General features: G+C 40.6%; 1 protein-coding gene across 24 annotated transcripts in view; it reads right to left on the bottom strand.

The window, feature by feature from the left end:
* Positions 1-22,669, bottom strand: part of tncb (tenascin Cb) — a 145,349-nt gene that overhangs the window by 43,634 nt on the left and 79,046 nt on the right. For 18 of the 24 annotated variants that reach the window (XM_082554903.1, XM_082554915.1, XM_082554911.1 and 15 more), the window contains 3 exons: positions 21,619-21,773; positions 16,442-16,627; positions 1,493-2,041 (listed from right to left, as the gene is read on the bottom strand). In XM_082554903.1, the coding sequence (XP_082411029.1) occupies positions 1,493-1,979 (487 nt within the window). In that variant the 5' untranslated portion in view covers positions 1,980-2,041; positions 16,442-16,627; positions 21,619-21,773. Of the gene's footprint in view, positions 1-1,492; positions 2,042-16,441; positions 16,628-20,055; positions 20,277-20,857; positions 20,879-21,618; positions 21,774-22,669 lie in introns of those variants that run through there. The other 6 variants (XM_082554904.1, XM_082554901.1, XM_082554905.1 and 3 more) reach the window with 4 other exon arrangements.

Raw genomic sequence — 22,669 nt, 5'->3', positions numbered from 1 at the left:
ACTTGGTTACTAAATGGTTATGAACAGATGGCCATACAATATAGAACCTGGAACCAAAATTGTAATTATGACTGACAAGTCAGTGCTGCTGTTGCCCCATATCACCAGCTCCTTCTTTAACCCCTCTACCACTCTAACATCCACCTGAAGTCTGGGAAATAATTACTCATCACTCCCCAAATAAAAATGTTATATTGGTAAGGAGATATAAGCTCAAAGCGCAGGCACCATACTTTATTTATATTTTTCTGCTCTAAATATTCAACTCAACCATAAGTTGTCTGGATGAAACTGAATTTGGACTGCACAATTATGTACTTCAATAACAGTTAGTTGTTTTATTTATTTATTTATTTTTGATAACCGGCTACTGTCTACAGATTAGTTGCCTGACAATTCTTTTTTTTGATGGGCAGTCTTGAGAGATGAAAAACATTTGTGCATGTCATACAAATCCTCCATCCATCTGCTTATCCTTTTTCAGAGTCAGGTACACCTTCAGGTTTCAGGTACACCTGCCTCTCACCCTAAGACGTCAATCTGTTGTAAGGCTAACACATGGACAACCATTTCCACTCATATTCACTTACGCATTCACACCTATGGGAAAATTTGAATTTCCAATTAACCTATCCCCACTAACTGCATGTCTTTGGACTGTGGGAGGAAGCCAGAGGAGAGAACGCACGCGAACACGGGGAGATCATGCAAACTCCACACAGAAAGACCCTGGCCTGATGGTGGAATTGAATTCAGGACCTTCTTGCTGTGAGGCAACAGTACTAACCACCGTGCTGCCCTATGTCGATGGCATAGGACTTTTATGTCATATAAGTCAGTATAGCTTATGTGCCATATAAGTCATACTCACTTCAAATATGCAATACCATAGTCTTTTAAAGAAATCTACCTTGGGCAGCTTTAACTTAACTCCCACCTAGTTTGACATCAGAAAAGGACATAAAGATGCATACTTGCATATTATTATAGATGTTGCAAGACAAATTCTTCTCTTTCCTAATCCACATATGGTTTCTCAAACTTCTCTTCCTGGAAAGTATTTTTTAAAACTGCTATTTTCAGCGACCAAAAATGCCTCTTTTATGTAAAAATTTTAATAATACATTTCAGTACGACAACTGGGATACAGCACCACCCCCCGCGACCCTGTGAAAACTGAATGGATGGATGGATGGATGGGACACTTCAGTAGATTGTAGATAGATATGTTGGGGAACATGGTGGCTTCCACAAACTGCTGCTCACTCATATTTATTTTTAATAGGTTAATTAAAAGAGAATTATTTTTTTTATCAAATAACCTCAAAGATTTATTGAGTGCACCTTTAAGGACAAAAGCTTTTTCTGTGCATTTTTGCCGATGTTTATTAAAATGCCTGTACACACGTGAGCCTATATGTACAGTAAACACACTGTCATTATAACACTGTAATTACAGTGAGTGCATATACAGTAACAGATGTAGACTTACCTGTAACTTGAGCTCCACAGCAACCTACTCCACTGGTACAGTGCTCCCTCAGACTAGACAGCTCTGACTCCAGCATCTCTAGCCTGCTCAGGATAGCCTTGATGTCTGGCAGCTGGTTTTCACAGCCGCATGCCTGCTTGGGGATATTGATGCGATGGGTGAAAACGATCTGATTGTCACCATCCATCGTGTGTTCCATGTGCTCGGTGTTCTGCATCTCCATTGGGACGGTCTTGTGCTTGAGGTCAGTACCTCCTGGTGAGTCAAGGTCCACAGAGCAGAGCGACGTGGAGGGGACGTTGATGTTGTAGACATGGTTGAAAACTACCGGCTGGTCAGGATGGGGGAGTGTGAGGTTCTCCTGGGTTTTCTTCGGCATCAGAGCCTCTCTGCGATGGCGGATGACATTCCTGACAAGGCCAGCAGTGGCAAACTGGAGGATGAGGGCCACAGTTAAGAAGCCCAAAAAGAAACTTCTCATTCCCATGATGACACCCTGCCACTGCAGCTTATGAGTTTAGTAGCAAATAGGTATTCCCTTCCAGATTCCTATAGGAAAGAGTAAGTACAAACAAACAGAGGACCAATTTTGAGAAAGAAATTAGGTTTGTCTCATATCTTTATTACATTCACATGTAAAAAAAACAAACATGTATTTATACATGTTTTGCATTCTCTCTGCTGCCATTCTTGATAGAATAAACTAAAAAGTCACATGATTGCACACACATACATATGTACATTTTTGCTGGCTCCAATAGTTTGTATTTTAAAAATTCTGTTGTTCATTGTCTGACTATGCTGCTTTTTTTCTTTTTCTCTTTCTCAACATTCCGCAACTGTTCACAAGCGATAGCTACACCTCCCTTATCCAGGTTCTTCTGGAGGACTCATCCTCTTTGTCCCTACAGTCACTAAGTGCTTGGGGCTCCTTTTTGGTTGTTTGACAGAAATATGATAATGACACCTCCCCCTACCTGCCTCTAATAAATTCCCATCTCTATTCTTGTTGCTACCACTTACCCGTTTTTGCCCCTCTGCTCTCAATAGACGAGACATACACCCTGTTGTTTCCAGGGAAGGATCAAGGGCTGGCCTGTGACCTTATGGATCTAAGCGAAGCATTCATGAAGACGGGCTGTCATGACACAAACAATCACAATAACACCTGCATGGTGTAGAACCTCTTCTATTCCCCCCAGCCCAGAACACAAACCAAGCTGACAGATTAATACTGGTATATAGCTAAACCATCTGTGGTCTTTCTATAAAAGCACAGAGGGCCTGGATGAACTTCCTTTCCACTCCTGCAAACCAGCAGGTCAGCATTCCCAGAGCGCTCCCCCTTGAAAGCCAATTGGTTTTCTTTTGGGTCTGTAACTTGATTCTTAATGCTTCTGAAACATGATTCTTTAAAAAGGTCTGCTGGAAAATGTGCTGAGTTTGTGGGATTAAAACAAAAAAACAAAACAAAACAAACTGTTTATTGCTTTGATCTTATATTAAATTTGAATATACAGGTTTGTTATATGCATGCCTTTGTTATAGAGCTTTAAAAAGTGTACACAATAAGGTGTTGTCATCCCATTTCCAGACCCTAAAATCTATCAGGTCATCAGCAATATGTCTATGGTGAGGGATGGGTTTTGTTCTGGCCACATACAATGTACATTTTCAGAAACCAGAATATGCTGCACATCAAATCAAATCCGTTTTTGGCATTTGTTTTACTGTTAAATATTTTCATATTTGGGTGCTCAAAATCATTGAAAATTGTCTTAAAAGAGGTTGAACACTTTGTCTAAATCTTTGCTAATTGGTGTTGGTGAACTTGGTAGATGTAAAGAATTTAAAGCATTTTGGTTCTTGTTTTTCTTTTACATGCAGAAATGTAAAGTAAAGTAAATTTCCAGGCCCTTTCAGCAATTGGAACCAAGAGGATAACAGAAAACCACAAATATAGATTCCATGCATCACCACAGACTCGTTACTTTTTGAGGAGCTTGGCTTAGGTTGAGTTTATATAATTGTGCTTTTTCTCCACCTTGTCAGAGATGCTGACACTGATCCTTTCCTACCTTTAATAAAAACCAGTGTTTGCCTTGGCTACTTTAAAGGTTAATGGCAGCAGTTAGAAGTCAACATGAAAATGTCTACCTAAGCAGACACAAAAATGTGTGATTGCAGTGGAATATGTATGGAGGGGTTTAATTTGCTCTCCTCTCTCTAGACTTAGTTGCAATGATGTGGGATTCAAGATCATCTTAACTGGCCATTTTCACATCCACAGGGTGACAGTCAGCAGGTAACATTCCACTTGTTCTCTTCATCTCAGCCTGACGCATGATTAGGCAAGCTGACAGATGAGCTCAGCTTGGAAGGATCCCACAGCTTCACCCCCTACTCAGCCACAACATTACCAGTCCCATGATTAGACAGACAGGGATGAACGCCTCCATGATGGGTAGACTGTAAAAGTTCTAATATGGGAGTGCTGAAGATCTGGGCCCTCAGGGGTGTGAAAGCTCCCCCCACCATCCTCCTGTCTCCACACACACAAGACACTAATACAGTCACACTGCTGTGCCCAAGCATCACAAACTAGGGATTAAATCAACAAAATAGCCAGAAAATTGCTTTGAGTTGCTGCTAAGGTTTTAGTTCTGGGCGGATGGTTGGCTTTCTCACTTTGAAGGCTGGCTGCTCTCCACATGGACCTTTAAGAGAAACCAACCCCCAGAGACCAAAGTGGGCTTTGTATGAGCTCTGTGGCTCTGGCAGAAGTTGCCTTTACTTAGAAATAGATGAAGAGAAGAAACTTCCACTGAGCCCTTGAAATATTTTGATTTGATCTTTCTCTTCTTAGTTGCCATAAAGTCGTTTTTAATATGAAGCAGAACAATCAGAATGAGGGAATCTTAGTGTGACTCTGAGAAACACAGAGCTGATCCGTCTGTTTGGACTTCCTTCATGGGCACCCTGTGGTCCTGGCACTATGCTAATGCAGCTGGTTGTTGGCACTGTAGACATGGACTTGATACAATCTGACTGCTGCTGCTTTGTTATTCCCTCACTTAGTTTTGCTGTATAGTTAGCTTCTCAAACAGTAACAAAGCTTGTTGCTTGCCTTGTAGTTGAATGAGAGGAGAATTTCACCCAGGGAAACCTGCTGGCGCACAAGCGTTTGGTGCAACTGATCTAAATCGCCCCATTGTGAATGAGCGCTACAGAGACACTTGACGTTTTATACCTCACACAGAGGAAAACTCTAAACACTTTAGTTTGGGGTTTTGGTCAGTGATGGTAGTGATTAGCTGTCAAAAAGCTAACAAATTTACAATATTTTATTTTCATTCAAAAATAATCCCTTGGCACAATTTTTCATTCAGTATCATCCAAAATGAATTTGATCACAACCTAGTGAGAGCAAGTGCTTTTACTTTGCTGCTAAAAAGACTCACCTTTACAATCTAGCAGGCTGGAAAGCACAATAGCTGGTGACAGCAACAACAAAAATCATGTGATAATGAGACAAATGTTTACTTCAGGCTGCTCTTTGCTTTTTGATTTTGTATATTGTCTGATTTAGACACCAAAACAACTTGGTCCATGTTGGGCATAATTCATGGCTTGGATTAAAATACACTGTTTCTAGCAGGGATTGTCGATTTTTGTACATACTGTGAAGAGAGAGTTCTATACCTGAAGAACTGGGTACACAAGTTTGAATTTATATCGAATTTTCTCTTATCCACACATGGTCAAACGTACACATATAACCCACACTTCTATTTGGTTAAACATCCTTAGCAAGTTGCAACTTGACCGTACACTTTGATAGCCATCGATGAGCTTTTGACATCGCTCTGGCTGGATATTTTACAACTCTTCTTGAAAGAATAGGTAGAGTTCATTTAAACTGGTTGGTTTCCCTGCATGGACGTGACTTAAACATAGTTAACTTGATTGAGGTTGGGGCTTTAGGAAAGCCATTCAAGAAGCTTAATATTTGCCTGCTTCATCTTCATGTGTTCTTAAATTTTAAAGTCTCGTCTTCACTTGTCCAAAAATACCTCTTGTCATTGCACCCATTGTCTCATCTGACCCTGAATTCTGTCCACATGGGCAGCTGCAAATTTTCGGCAAACTTGCAGGTGTCTATTTTGGAGCAGAAGTTTTTTTAATGTCATGGTCTGTCATGGTCTCAAGCTACAGTAATGTAAAACATGCTTCACTGTGAACTGTAAACTGCTGGTGTTCCACCAGGTTACAGTTCACAGAGGAGACTTGAGCCTTCGTGAACCATCGAGACTCACAAATATCTGTCACCAATTTCCTCTCATCTGAGTGTGACTGTTTTGGGTGTTCTTCCAGACCTTGGTGAAGTGGTGACAAATCTGAATATTTTGTACTTATATAGAGTTGTTTGAAGTGATGATTTTAGAATCTGTCATTGTTTGCAAATTTCTCCAAGAGTCCTTCCCAAACTGTGTAAATCTACAGTTCTCCATTATAGATCCTGACTGCTGATCAATCCAAATCAGTGCTGTCAAACAAATCCTTTTTATGCTGCAGACAGAAACTAGTATTTGAAGATAATTATGATCACTAAAAAACAGAGTTAACAAAAAGTTGGCCTTGCCAAGTAAGGATATTGGAGAACTTCCAGCACTACTTATTGGAAGATTTAAATGAGTGTATGTATATATATTTTAGTTTATAGGTATACTTTTGACCTTGTGTGTATCAGAAAAAAATACAAAATAAATTCAAACTTCTTTTCAAATTATTTTTAAAGTAATAATTAATGGTGTATATTGTATAATCATTCCACCATTGAAAAGAACAGTTTAAAGAAACAGAATCATGAATCATTTAAACTTCTGACTACAACTGTAAAATGACTTTTTATTGCATCTTCTCTGTACAGCACTCCAAGCATTTTATACAACATGTCTCATCCATCCATTCACACATATATTCACACTGTGTATTGTGTCACAATGCATTCGGAGCGACCCAGGATTCATTATCATGCCCAACGATACTTTGCATCCAGGAATCAAACCACAAATCTTCCACATGCTCCAACTTCTGAGTCGTAGCTACCCGCTATATCGAAATCATATAATTTGTGAAGTCTGTACAGTTTCCTCTGAAACAGAATTTGCAGCAAGTTTGGAGTGGCCTTTCACTTTAATATGCAAAGCATGTGGTGACCTGCTGACTTTAACTAACTGCTAGAATCTGAATTTTGGCAAAAGCTGGAGCAAGACTTTTCAAAAGAGCAGACAGAGTGGAGCTCCATCTCTTTTGCCGTGATATCATTGGCTGGCTCGATCATTGCCACATTTGAACCACATCCTGCACTCATCATCTCACCTGTTCATTCACCCCTTATCCCACCTTACACAAGGAAACAAGCCAAAACTGATGGCTTCTGGGCCTGTCTACTAACAGTGCATCTCCCCAGCCATTCTTCACTCTGCCATCAGGCTTTTACGCAGTTCAGCAAAACAGCCTCATCGACCATAAAAAGAAGGCAGAAAGAGAAATATAGTGTGTGTCCTCCAAAGCACGAGGTGATAAAATTCTAAAACCTTTTCTGAGAAGAAGCAACAACCGTATCATTGATCAGTCATTGAGCAGCCGACTCAAGCTAGGCCTCCTCCTGGAAAATCATTTCTGTGTTTGATGATTATAACTCATAGCTGTAGTGCTGTCCTCAGCAATTTGGTATCTCTCTCTGGTTGTGACCTTGATGGAAAAACAAGAGTCAAATCAATATCAGACAGCGATGCTGTATGTTGGGGATTTATCCCACCTTGAAGGCAGGTTGATTTTGATAAATATGTTCATTTATTTGTCAGCAGGGTTTAGCTCTTTAGTTTGATTTGTGGCTCCTTGGGATGTGACATTACCCTTTAAATATAGGTAGGATAAAGAGAAAAAAAAACACATTTTCCGTATCCGTGACTGAGGCCCATTTCCTGGTCATTTTCCCTTATTATAGTGTGACAGAATCTCAAGGTGAAAAGAACCCCAGACAATAAGGCTGCATTCAGTTCTTATAGCGACCCAGATCCGTATTCTGTACCAAAGAAGGCAAGCTGAGTTTTTGTCACCAGTGACCTACAAAACTAGGCAAGCTTGATAAATTCTTCAGAAATGAAAAGAAAGCAAGTGCATCCTAGCAGACCTGTTTAACATGCAGTCCTGGGACTTGATTTGTAGTTGTAGTCATTGAATATTTACAACATTTACACATCAAGTGGGGCACACTGCTTCATTATTCAGTTTGTTTGTTGTCGAGTTATCAGATGGCTGCTGCGTCGTCTGTTGACGCTGCTCCTGTTATCCACCAGTAGTGACTGTGGCTCTGTGTTATTCTGCTATACATTTATGCTTGCCTTAGTAGAGTAACAGCTTCATGGCCTGATTTATTTTGGACCTGCCATATGGTAGATGTCTCAACTAAGGTGGACTCCAGTGACAATTAAATGTGTCATCACTGGGCCCTGAGTTTAAAAGTTCTGGTTTCTACGTTTGCAGTCTGCAGGAAGAGAACAAAGCCAGCGCGCCAATCTTTCAACCCAAACTTCCGTCTAAAAGAGAAGGAAGTACACATTTGGAGAAAAGGAGAAAACTGGTAATATCATTAACCAACAAGGAAACAGCGCTGGCCACATGGAAACAAGATTGACCGAGAAAATACAACAACCTTGTGATGTGTCAGGTTTGGGTTTTGAGTTGTTCCAGGGCAGTTTGTGCTAACTTCACTGTCCTGGTTACACTTTCATCTTGATCCTGTTGGTCACCCTTTGTGCAAGATAAATAATATTGCCATGCACAAAGCTGATGCCTCTAGACCTGGCAGTAAGAAAAAGAATCTTAAACTTACCACCTAGCAGCTCACTTTGGTGGTTAGGATTAAAGTTGGGTTTGGTGTAAGCAAAATGCTCCAAGAGCAAATCCATCTTCTTAGACTGCCATGTTAAATATATGGGACAGAATTCACATGTTTACAGCCTGGTGTTGTCCTGAAGCTTAAAATAAGGTCTGTTCCTGCTTTGATTGACAAGTATGGCTGCTAGCTGCTGTCTGCTAGTCCTCAAAAGGCTAATTTAAGCCACTGAGCTAGATAGTCTTGATTATATTTGTGCTGTTAAAGGCATTTTGGGCTACAGTAGCCATACTGTATAGTCACTTCAGAAAAGTCAAGAAAGCTACGGTCATAAAACTATAAAGCACAAAACCAGGAGCTTACAAAAACAAGAGCTTGCAAAACAACATGTTTTTGTCCATTTTTGTGATCTAAGGCTAAATGACTACATACAACCTACATACTTAACACAGTCCTTGAAATCTTACATAATATGTCCATGCATAGTCAATTATTATCTAAATAAGATCAATGAGACTTTGCTTTCAGTAATAATACTAGCTAGATCAGTGTGTAAAACTATTGTATTTCATACAATCATAGTCTTTTGAGCTGAACTCTTTTTATGATACCATACCATACCACCTTTATTTATAAAGCACTTTAACATAAAACCAGAGTTCACAAAGTGCTGTACATGCTAATAGCATAAGTAAAGAAAATTAAAATAAGATAAGATAAAATAAATAACTAAAAAAACTAAAATAAATTGAAACATGTTAAAACAAATTGAGTCAACCCCTCTAATCAATGCCAAAGGCTTCAGCGAATAAATATGTTTTAAGAAGACTTTTAAATTCAGAGAGAGAAGAGGCCTGCAAGGGTAGATCATTCCACAACTTGGGAGCAACTACAGCAAAGGCACGATCACGATCAGTAATGTGTAGCCACACAGGGACAGCAGTCTGCTTCAGTTTACAGAGGGTCTTAGTGTCACGGTCCGGGGCAGCGGCCGTGTGGAGAGTGGAAAGGAGGACTCAAAACGCAGCACTTATTCAGGTGTGAGGGTGATTTATTGATAATATCCTATATAAAGTGGGGATGGTAAAACAGAACTAAGGATGAACTAACTGGGAGAAACTACACAAAGAAATAGCAAACCTGAGCATGAAGGGAGAACAGCAGGGAGAGCACGCAGGGGATTAGACCAGGTATGAACACAGACGACGCAACGAGGAGCAGAGGAAATCACACACTATAAGTACACAAAGAGACACTGGGAAATCACACACAGGTGGGGGAAACAGCTGGACCTGATTAACCTGACGAGACAGGGGAACACTAACACCAGGGACCAACAGAGGGAGCACAAACCCAGAACCCAGTGTCTAAAATCCCAAACACAAACCATCCCAAAACAGCCATGAATAATAATGAAAGTAATAACAATAAAGAACATAAACATAAAGTCACTGAGTCATGGTCGCAGGACCATGACACTTAGCATCTTTGTGCACTTTGATTTGATCAACTGTCAGACTCCCACTGGCATTAATGCTAATGATGCTGCATGTCTAGCAGGTATCTTTGCTAACACATTTATTGCTAAATTCATTAGCTGACAAAATCATAAATAGCATGTGAAAAAAACCCAACAATTCATTATCAGTTGTTTTAAACAGTATTTCTTGCACAAATGTTAAAAGCTGTCTTTGTTTTCATGATAGTAAAATTAATATCTTCCAGTTCTGGACTGTTAATTGGACTAAAAAAGGTTTGGATTTACTAGTATTTTTCTTTAAAAATAGCCATCAGTATTTTTGTTCCAAAAGCTGATATTGGAATACAAATACCATTAAAAGTTTTTCCGCTTTTTTTAAAATTACAATTATTTGCAAATGGTTTATTCTCTACTCACGTTAACAATAAAGGAAAACAAGATTATTTTAGTCCTGATCTGGGGTCCAGGTGGCAGCCTTCGCCCAGTTCTTTCCATTTGAAGATTGAAAGAAACAACTGATTTCATGTCAGTGCCTTTAGCCTGATTTAAATACATTATGATTTTCACCAAAACTCTCTGTGTCTGTTATTTGCTTATTGCTTTTCTTATGGAAAATAAAAACAATACCTTGACTTTCTAAAGAATAATGAAGTGAAGTAGTCTGTTTTTCATAGATGAAAAGAAGACTGGTTTCATCAAACTGAGACAGCGCTCGCTCGCCCTCCACTGTGACCCCATTGGATCCGATGACACAGATAGCGGGGGAGTTAGTGGAGGTTAGTGTGTTTGCGGCTGATAAGGTGGACATGGGAGGCTGTATCTGAGATGCCGGCAGAAACACTTATCTCGATACCAGAGAGAGTGCTCTGCCAATGCTGTGCCCTGTCTCACAAAAAGTGATTTGAAGCCTCAGCAGACGTGTCAAACTGAAACTGCCCCCAGAAAGTCTATTTCTTCAACCAAAACCAATTTCCCACTTTGACACAAAGATATGGAGAAAATGAATGTTGACAAACGAGACTGAGTCAGTAGTACAGCAGACATTCAAATCTTGGCGGAGTTTTTACAGCATTGTGATCTGAGTCATGGCTTACTGTGATGCCCATTAATATTCTTTATGACTCCTCCCCTGCGGTGCCTCGGTCTTGCACTGCTGTTCTCACTGGGTCCAGATGGAGAGGTTGGATGCTACTCATTGTTCATGAGCTTTTTAACATGCTGGCTGCTGGTGACCGACTGTTTATTAGTGTGACCCCTGTGTGGTGTGGAGGCTTGGCAGCTTCATATGAGTAGCCTTTAGAGCACGTCCACCTGCTATTTTCTCCAGACGCTTGTGTACTCATGGCCCTCCATTCTACCTAGTTCCTCTCCTCACTGTGTACTCTGCACTACAGTTACTATAGAAATCTGACTTTATCTAGTGCTGCTTGTATTGTAATGCTATACAGAGGTATTGATGTCAACTGAAGGCACTTGTCTAAACTTACCATGTAACAAACACCTGGCTTTATCAGCTGCAAGGTGGGTGTAATATCTCCTTGCAATCTGTCTAATTTTACATGACTGACATTTTATACTTTTGAGTATGCAGTGGGTCACACGCAAAGGTCAGGAATTAGTTTCTTTTAATTTACATCAGATACAGTCAACAACTTTCATCTGTTTTCTAGCAATGTACCAATATATTAGCTGAATATTGGTATTGGATGATACTGTTGCTGTTGACTGATATCAGCATGTTGCAGATAAGATTACATCACTGTCAGTTCCCATTAAGTATTCGCGGTTATCACTTCTGTCATTTTTGGATCAACTGGATAATGACAAACTTTAAAACAGGTCACTTTTTTATAAAGAACAAAAGAAAAAGAAATACTGGCAATGGCTGTTGGATAAAGATTTTTAGGGCATCCCCAATCACGATCATTTCTTTTAATTCATTCAAGAACAAAACCTTTACCACTGATGGTTCTTCTCATATACTGATGTTTGTCTTTATAAAACTATGACAGACAATAGTTAAGTATAAGATTTTTCTTTGAAAACAGGAGCTATTTATTTATATTTTCTCTCAGTATGTGTGAGTAAGAACAGTGTACGTTTTTATGTAATCAAGAGTTTCAGCTAACAACAGGGTCATGTGTTTTTCCACATGGTCGGAATTGGGCCACAGGCCACTATTTGCTTAGAAATGAGGTGCCAGCTATTAGTCATGAAACTCAGGAATGGGAAAATTCCGACAGCAAGTCACTACTGACAAATTTATTTGTTAACCCACATCTGTTCATGTGCAGATGAAAACAATATGAACTCAGGGAACAGGCCTTGTCCCATGTCAACTATCGTACATGTCTGAGTTCCAGAGTAACCGGAATGGTAAATGTAGGCATTTCTGGGCAAACATGCCAAAGAGTTTTCATGCCCATTCAAAGACTGCATGTTTTAGCACTTTACACGGCTTTACACTGGAGGTTTATTTGCTATTTCTATTCAAACTGGATGGAAAAGATTTTTCCCCCCTCTTCAGTAGCAATGGAAGCAAGCATGTTGGCTGTGATACACGGACATCTGTTTGTCCTTGTCTGCAATGAAAGCCTGAAGCGTGTTGCATGTCCAAATTGGGAGTGCCTTCCATTCAGACACTTGTATGAGCCTAATGACCCCGGTGCCCGGGGTCGGCTCTTCATTGGCTTCCCTGTTTTTTTTTTACCATTTTCTCAAATTTAAATTGTCTGCCCCTCTCGAAAGGGCCCCCATCACGTTTCAAAAACATTATGGCTAATACATTCCAATGTGTGAGGTCACTGGTGGTGGCAAAGTGTCAGAGCAAAGTGTCTACCACAAATGTTCATCTATTGGTTGCCTTCAGTGAAGGGCCAGGCAATACAAAGGCATCCCGGATCCAACAGCTCCAAGACTTCCACTTCTTTCCCGTTACCCATTAGCATCAGAGGAACAACCATCTGGGATGGTTAAAACACTGGATTTCTTTGACGGGGTGCCTTTGTTTTTGGTGATGACTAATCTGAGTAAGCTTTAGTGGGAAAGGGGCAACGCTGTAATTAACTTTCTGAAGAACCGGTGTAAATTCCAAGGCTGACAAATACTTAAAAAAAAGAGAGAACAGGAAAGCAAAGCCCTTATAAATGGACACATCATCGTCTTGTAATTAATAAAACTGGATGCCTGCTGAATGATTTCCCTATGATGATGCCTTTCAATTCAGGAGTGAAGTATACAACATGATCAGATATGAACTGAAGTGAGACTTTGACAAATTTCATATAATTTCTACTGGACTACCATTTAATAAGCATAGATGCTAAAAAATGCCACAACACCTACAATATGTAGTTGTATCTGTAATGTAAAAACAAGTTCTTTTTAACTTGCTAGCTAGATCATCAATCCCAATATCTTCCTTCCAATGGCGAGAAATTGTTTGCTGGTTTTTGCATTTCTTTCATATAGCTGAGATATTGACCACTAGACTACGCTTGAACTTTGAACTTGCACACTCTGTTTATTTATACATCTACACATATAGTAGTGTCTTAGATCTGGGGAATTATTTTGGTAGATATTTCCTTAAGAGGATAAATAAAAAAATATGTTCTGCTATTGTCCTACGTGAAAATTAGGGGATCACCAAAGGCAGTCTGACTTATTCTTTGTAAACCCTGAATCTGTTATCAGAGTCCAGATTAAATGATCTTGCACTGTAAATAATAAATTATGTCAAATTTGGCTTAACTTTATAATTTAAGCGAGACATTTCATCAAAAACCAGCAACAATGTCAATGAGGAAAGACAAAGAGAGGAGCAGCAGAAGAGACAGACCAGACTAAATTAAACATGAGGTTCATTTAGTCAAACCAGAGCATTTCTCCTGAGTCCTGTCTAACGTGGGTCATCGTGAATATCCACGTTATTGTTCATTCTCAATCACCAGTGGAGGAGCAAAGTGGGGTTAAAGACAGTCGCCCTCTAATAAAGCTTTGTAGGGCACGGAGCATTCGGAGCCAACAGCTGTCCAAACAAAGGCCTGTTTCCCACTCATCGTTACGCCAAGTGTCACTGTCAGTGGCTACTTATATGCATAGCCAAACCATCATAAAACATTAATATGCCGAGCCTGCGCTGCCAGTGATGGTCACATGGCACTCCTGTTACACCGACATTACGCAGACCCATGTTGGACATGGAAATAGGTTAAAATTACTTGTAAATCTTCTGAGAGATATTTGAGGAAGATATGAAAGGTCTGCAGTGGACCTGAAGGCTTAGACGGCTGTTGAAACACAGCCAGGCTCCTTCCCCGTGTGTGCATCTTCTCATCATACACAATTACCATCCAGCACATGCTCCCCTGGTATCCCGTGGGTCTCCTGTGGGTCTCATCACTTCTCGCCTTCTGCACCAACTTACCCATTCACATTCTCCCTAAGATGTAGATAAAGGTTTTGATATCAGCCACCATGAGGATGTGATTTTCTTCAAACAGCTTCGAGGTGTAAAGTTTAAATGAATAAATCCCGTCTCTGCCTGCCTTGAAGAACAGCTGACACACCTTAAAGGATTTCACCAGCTTTTGGTGGAAAACCTATAGTGGCCCAAAATAAAGTTTTCGAGACTGAAAACTTTTAAGAGATATGTATTTCTGAATTATTATTATTTTTTAGCAAAAATGCCTTTTATTCTCTTACAAATTGAAAAAAGGACTAGTAACTGTCTTTGCCTCATACTGTAGGTGTGACTGATACTGCTGCTGCTTCAGTTACCAATGACAGCTCTATAATTCTGCTAATGTTACTGTGTTTTACCAACACACTTTTAGGGAGTTGTGACCACAAAGGCAACATTTTTGACAGAAATGGCAGAAGACTAACATTAAGTGTTTTATCTTCTGTCCAACAAAAGAAGAAAAAAAAAAACCCACAATTGGCAGAAACCCTAAAAATCCCATATTTACTGTCAGCATACTAGTCTATCAAACACCCTCAGGTTGATGGTTTCTCTCTCTACAAACTCCTGTTGGAAACAAAAGCATGAAGCTGAACTCATGATAAGAGGTTGGGAAGCACATGGAGATGTGTGTTCAACCCATAAGCACCACATGTAATCTAATATTTTATACTTTTAGAAACACGTTTCTTTGTTCCTCCTACACACCCCATTATTTGTATTTCCTTGAATGTGATTTTTATCCAGCTAATTTCACACATTTTAATTTCTGTGCATATAGCCATGCCACTGACATGTCTATGTGTGACCACAGTTCAAGTCCTCCAAGGGACTCCCTTTTTTTTTTTTTTTAAACTCAATCAATAAAAGTAGGGTTAGGTTTGTGATATTAAAACTACCTAGCTAGGGTTAGCCAAGTACTTGGTTTCTTAGAAAATTTTCTTGGTTGCCAGGGTGATGCAGAGCTGCTGACAATCTCATCCATAGATGTGATCATATGCATGCAGAAACAAAGCACGTTTCCTGTTGTATTTGTTTCAAACTCGTGCTGAGCTTAAAGAAATAAAACTATTTGTGTCTGTGTACACGATCAAAGAGCTTATTTCTAAAGACATTTTTTGCCATCTGACCAGGCTGGTGTGTTTGTTTCAGTAAGGCTGCCGCTTTACAACAGGCACTGTGTATGTTGGAGATCTGGGACAGGAACCAACCGGCAGCATCTAATGCAGAGCAGCTGTCTGTCTCCTGGGTTACAGAAGCCTACTGTCTGCTGGCAGCCATAAAGTGTACAGCTGGACCTACTTCAGCAAGTAGTCCAAACACACATGCATGCTCACACTCACATACGTTGGACAAGCGCATAGTAACACTAACCATCTTGGCACTGCTGTGCCATCAGACAATAACTCAGCATCAGCCCTAATGCAGGTAGAATAATTCAGCAGATTATGACACTGTTCTATCTACAAACATCACTCTTTTTTACCGGCTCTCTGGTAATAATAGGGAAACAGCCGACAAGAGGAAAAACTTTTCCCAGTAAAACATAATTGGCAGCCAGGTGCATGCAGTAAAAAGCACAATTAAGACAACCTGAATGCTCGAATTACAAAACATAGAATGAATTACAGTAACTGCTTTGCAGAGCAAGCAATGGTTTTGCTAACATCATCCACACATTCTCCATGTGAGATCGATGTATAGATTTCAACATGGTCACTATCACTGCCATGAAAACCTGTCAAAGCACCTCAGAAATCAAAGCAAAAATCTGAAATGTTGGTCGGCTTACGCTAGTTACACCAAATTTTCATTTTTGGGGGGCAAACAATCCAGTGAATAATCAAAAGATTTTTTCTAATGCCAATAACCATTGCACTATCTATGCATTTCATAAAATTGGCCAAAACAGGATAGAAATCTTTGGAAAAAGTTTGAATATACACTAATATGGAAGAACAGAGCTGAGACAGTGTGTTTAAAGTTGTCATTCACTGCCATTTCCTTTTCAAAATGGATCTTAATTAGGTAAGTGAAGCAGCCCATTCATTCTGCTCTTATTCAAACACTGGCTCAGTGCAGGTAAAGGAGGTAACTTACCTTGAAGAGAATGCTTGCAGCCTCTCCACCGATGAGCAATCTAAGAAGCCTTGAGGAGAGCCTTATCAGCCAGCCCTGACAAATGTTCTCACCGGTCTGTATCTCTCAGAGCACTGACAGCTCTGTCATCTTCCCTCTTCTCTCTGTTCTCTTTGAGTGTTTACTCGAGTCTACCTAGAGAGCCAGCTGATGTTGAGCAGCCAGTGAGGAGAGAAAGAGAGCGAGAGAGAACGAGAGGCTGAGAGAGGGAAAGAGTGAGTGAAAGAGAGAATTCCCTTTCTCTTAAACACTAGACCCTCTGCGGTCAGACTCCACTCCCACCTACTGCTCTCTTAAATGCCCACCCCACCACCTCCACCTCTCCCATTCACCCTCTCCACAGCATTGTGAGTGAAAGCGAAGGAGCTGAAACAGGACGCCTCAAGGCTGGAAGAAGAGAGTGAGCCAGAGAGAGAGAGTAGGAGAGTGAAAATGGGGAAAGGGAGGTGGGTAGAAGGGGTGGAATGGGATGGGGTGGTGGTTGGACCATTAGCAGCAAATTGCAGCGGGCAAGCCAATCGAAAGCAAGATATGAGTGAATGCAGGGCCTGCATTAACATAGCATTAAAGGACTTGAAAGCAGGGAGTGAAAAAGGGCCGCCAAAGGCTCCGTTTGTGAGATTGATGAGCCTGGGTAACAATGAATATGCACTCAAATGATGTACTGGACCCATGTTGAACATATCATATTAAAACAAAAGTTTTAACTAGCTACTGTTGCTAGTTTCTGATTGCTTATACAAAAAAGGGCAAAAAACCCCCACCTTACAACACCAAAGAATGGCACCAGATAAGTCTCTACAATCCATCTGGGAATTCAAGACTAGAAATAGCGATCCATCTATTTAAATGCTCTTTATAGATTTTTACACTTTCTGACCTAAAGTTCAGAAACATACCAATGTCAGAGGAATTACTTTTGAACATGGAAAATGACGCCAACTGAAAGTCACATAAATTCTATGACGTTTGCAGTTTATACAACCGTCAGTGTCAAAACTGTCAACAAACCATAACACTTTTGTGAAATGTTTGTGATCAGTGTTCTCCAGTTTCAGTGGAATGCCAACTCATGCTTGACTAAGTCTTTTTAGATGCAAGTCGTGAAACTTGGCAGCCTTCCTTGCAACTGGGAAGTTACTTTAATGCATCTATCGATCGATTGATCTATGTAAATGAACAGTGGTTGCAGAGAAAAAAACTATATGTAAAATAAGCAGTGAAATATTTACATAAGGCTTCACCAATTTTGCAAAAAAAAAAAAAAGTTTAGGAAAAAGTTTTGTTCTCCTTTCAGTTACACATCAAATACACATCCACCCAGTTTCACAACAATATGGTTCAATCCAGGTGTCTTGTTCTTTTGATGTTGGCACATCCATCTCAACGGTAATCTGCTCCTTGTCAACCACCACTCTGTCTTGTTGTTTGGCCAGTAGCTGCTTGTCTGTCTGGAACTTGAAGTCCCACAGCCCTGCCATTCTCAAACACCTTTGGCAATGTCACCCATCAGTACTTGGGGACTTCTAGTCCATATGCAGCTCAGCTTTTTCCCGCACTCTATTCCAGTGACTTGGCTATGCTTTTACATTCTGCTGCTATTTACCGTACAGAGGTACCTTTGCACAGCCTGCAACTTGGGTACTGTTGGCTGTGGCAGACTGCCTGGATCCGGTGCTGGGGGCTTGCTCTTATGTTTTTTTTTCTTTGTTTTCTGGCTTTATTTGATAGGTACAGTGAAGAATTGCAAGTAAAGGAGAGGTGGAGAAAGAGTCAAAAGGGCCATAGGTCGGACTCAAACCGGCATCCGCCATTCTCAGTCATATGGCATCTGGTTACCTGCACTGAGCTAAACCAACGCCCGGGCACAGCCTTTTCTAGCCACTGATAGGATTTGTCTTAGCCTCTTCCTCGGTAATTGGTACAACCCATGCAGGGACTTGATTATCCATGATAGTTCCTCTTCCTGTTCCTCATCACGGTCTGTCTTCAGCTGCCTGAAGCACTCTTGGAGCATCTCATCTCAGGATGCAAGCTTTATGATGTGTTTATGGATACTTTAGCCTGGATTGTGGCTTGACTGCCGCTGATCCTAGTTGTCCTTTCCATTGCAGTACAGCCTCAGGGTACAAGCCTTCACGGTCCCATTGAGTTCCTGATTAAGGTTACCAGTACAGTATTGTAGCCTTGTATAGTGCCAAGCACTCCAGTGCCCACATGTAGGCCACTGAGTCAGAGACTTTCTTGTATTCAGACAATATACGGCATATAATAGCATTATTACTTTATTATTCGAATGATTACTTTAGTATCTTTGAATTTCAGATTTCGGTTACATACTGCAGATTATGGTACAGACCATAGTTAGTTCCTGAAGTCCAACAAAAAAAGATGGGATTTGGATGATTATATTGATAGAATAATGGGGGTTTCATTGATTTATCCATTTAGTGACTAAGGCTGTGACTGCCAAGTTAAAACCTGACACGCTTGATCAAACAGTCGTGTCAGTAACAATGTCTATAGTTTTCTTTGGATACCAATTGTATGGTGGATGCAATTCTGCGCTAAATAATTTATGTAAACAGGGAGAGCTGCCATAAGTAAATACAGGAACAAAGAGTTTAGGAGGATCCTGCTTTACTCAGTTCAGATTACACTGGACCTGTGACTTTAAAATAGAGAGAAAAGCTCTTTCATGAGAATGAGTGTGGAGGAGGGTGTGACATTCATTAAGTCAAAATATCACTCCTAAGACTGATTGTAAAAGCCTTTACTGGTGGTACTGGGTTGGGTTCTGCTCAGTGCTTAACCTCTTTATCAGGCTACCAGCAATCTAGCTAGGTGTTGAGTTGGGGTTGGGTTTGTCAACAGACATTTGGCATTACAGTTTTTTCTGTTAAAAAAACAATCCCCATTTGGACGTTTCAAAGATGTGAACATTCTATAAAAAATTTGGGAATGTGAACTTAAACAAATCCTAATCCTAACCCAGGTGACAGTAACCTCATGGATGCTAAAATGGTAAAACTGCAATTTCTCGAGCAACACGACTGTACATTTCCATCTTTTTTGAAGCACCTTTTGGGAAATATGCATTCTCTAATCTCAAACGTATGAAACACTGATAAAGATTGCTGGTATGTGAGCGACAATCTATTCTAAACATCAGTGGGGTGTACGTGCCGAGGTTTACATCAAGACTGAGCAGAGCTTTTCTCTTCAGGGGAAATGATCCTCGTCTTGCTGCTGAGAGCCTGTGGCCATTCAGGCAGAAAACATCTTCTCTAATCCCATATAAAGCACAATGACACACATGCAGCACAGCTATAGGGTGATAAAAAGCAAAATTCAATGACTTGAGGGGCCCCTAAATTTTGGTTCTCATCCCTGCTCCCCAGAGAGAAGAGGGAAATGTACACAGTCTGGGGGATAAAGATTTTTTTAATGACTTCTTGCTGTAATGATATCATTTAGATGAGAGAACTGGTTGAAGGCTTGGCTATGTATAGCACCTGTTTTAAATGACTGTAAATGTAGAATCCCTGCGTCTCTCCATCTGTTCCTGTTCTCACCTTCCTGTTGCACTCTCTCTTTCCTTCTCCCTCCTTCACAGCCCCGACAGGCTTCGCAGAGAATTGCTGTGGGAGTTCTCCACCTCCCTGTTTGCAAAGGCGTACCTGTTCGCCAACTTTCGGAACAAGTGAACTGAGCGGGTTTGATTTCCCAGATGACACCCGGTACGTGAATCCTCGCCTGTCATCCAATTTCAAACCAGACGTCTGCTTGAGGGAGCCTATTTTATTTCCATTAGAGCAAAACAAGGTTTGGTTTTATCGGCTGTCTTAACATATACACAGAAGGAAAAGTGGTACAATAACTGAGCATAAAGAGAGAACCGCTACCTGAGTGGAGTGTTACTATATAGGGCAAGAAACATCACAAGGGACGGGCTATTTTCAAGAACTGGTTCTTGCAAAATAATCAATATAAAATTCAATTTTTGAGCTGGAAAGCGCAATCAAATCAGTTATGAAACAATACACAATAATGAGATTTTGGTGGTCTTTGCAATCCTCACTGCAGGAAAATTTCATCTAAAAGGAAAAGTGAGGCAAAGGTTGCCTAGAGCACGTATAATAAGGTGTTCTTGCCACCATATAATTGGTGGTGTCTAACTTGAAGGAAGGAAGGAAAAGGGACTCTGTGGGAAGTGAGACACATTCTGTCAATGACAGTGAGACCTAATTATACGATTGCAGCCCCTGCAGCCATGGTGCATGTCAAAGCGGGCAGCAATAAGGCTGTCGATGGGAAGACACACCACCTGCAGTTGGTGTGTGTGAGCTTTCAGGTGACCTGGAAAGACCTGTTTACCTCATTAAAAATGAATCACAAGGTAATAAGGGCTCCGCTCTCCATTCCTCCCTCCCAATGTCTGTCCTTCATCCATTATGCAACAGTGAGGTGGGGTGGTGTGGGTTAAGTCCTCAGGGAGGGTCACTTGGATGGACACCCAGTCTGCCCCCTCCTCCACAAGCTACTGAAACCCCCTCTATGATTCAATAATGAGAGAATAAAACAGCAATGGGGAGTATAATGTTGGTGACGAGCAATGCGGCAGGGAGTCCAGGTAGCAGCAGCCATCAGCTGTTTTTTAGAGGGCTATCTGCATCAGAGTGTATTTGTAATAATAACCAGTTTAATCTAAGAGGGACTGTAATTTCAATAAACAAAGTAATAGACTCTGCTTTCAAGAGCTCTGTGCGATGGAAAAAAACAAGATGTGTGTAAGGTGGGGGGAGTAGCTGACAAGGATATTCCAATTTAATTGAGTTCAATTTAATTCAAAGCAGGTGCTTTAGATTGTAAGGTAAAGACCCTACAATAAGAGAAAACCCCAACAATCAGACCTGACCCGCTATGAGCAAGCAGTTTAAAGCTCACTCATTAATAGATCTCTTATACAGGAACCACAGACGGTCTACAAGATGGACATAGCCACCGGTCTCTTACAACTTCATTGTTAGCATTTTAGCGTTTGCATTTCAAATTTGGATAGCAAGCTGCAAGGGTGCAATGAACAGTTAGTCATATTAGTTCATTATTAGCTAACATAATACTCTAGTTTCACTCACCAAAACTGAAGCACAAACTGTGCCACACGCCGAGTCTGAATATGAGCTGAGAATCCTTTAAAAATTCTCCATGAAGAGAAAACAACAGGAACAGAATAGAGAGGTCCACTGGAGGGTGAGGCTGAGATATCAGCTCCCGCTGTCTGTCTTGGCACCTGTATAAAGACACAGACATGCTCCTAACTCCAGCATTAAAACATTTATGTGTGTGGTGAGTGAGTGGGGAGTAGACTATAACTATAAATATGCTTTTTAATGCTGTGAGGTTAGACATTTAAATGTGAGAAACAATGGGAAGTTTTGCATTCACCCTCGCGCGGCACCTCAAGGAACTGCAGTTTTCGTCACTTCCAGGTTGGCGCTAGCTAGACCGTATAACATTTTTGGCCAACAATGAATTAATAGAGCTCATCAAAGTGTAAATTGTTTCACTAGCTCACGTGTTATAAAACCATACATCAAACAAATGTAAATACTAGACAAAGATAACCTGAGTAAATACAAAATGCATTTTTTTCTAGGTGAGAAGCTTAGCATTGCAAACTGAGCATTGCACCAGAAAAGACCACACACAGACACAACTGCTGCATTCATCTGTACAAATGGCCGGTAAACGACCTTAGTACAGAGTCAGGGCTTGTATCTGTGCTCTGGCCCTTGACCTCAGACCCTATAATCCTTCTCACATAACTTTTGTGTTGCTACAGTTGGCGCTCTGTATCTCCGTGCTTGCCAACTGCTTCAGAAAAGTTGACAGTGCAGATTCAACACTTGAGCTCTCAGGATCTGCGTAATATACATAAGATCTAAAATGTTCCAAGATGGCACAGAATGTTAACAACCTTTTCTGCACTGCACTAAAAAACAAATAGAACATGTCAAAGACAGTAAACCATTTCCTCCTGACTGGCTGCCCACAAAAAACTCAGGGCTTAGAGTGAATAAGAATTTTACCACAAGGGAGCCAGCTAAGCTACAGTAAAGGATCACAAGGTTAAATGCTAAGCTTCCTCCATGTACTTTGGTTCCGAGGAGAAACGATGATCTGTGC

This window comes from Aulonocara stuartgranti, assembly GCF_965226115.1.
Source record: "Aulonocara stuartgranti genome assembly, chromosome: 12".
In the NCBI taxonomy this organism is placed as follows: Eukaryota; Metazoa; Chordata; class Actinopteri; order Cichliformes; family Cichlidae; genus Aulonocara; species Aulonocara stuartgranti.
Note: the sequence above shows the minus strand (reverse complement) of the source record. Positions and strands in the feature narration are given on the sequence as shown.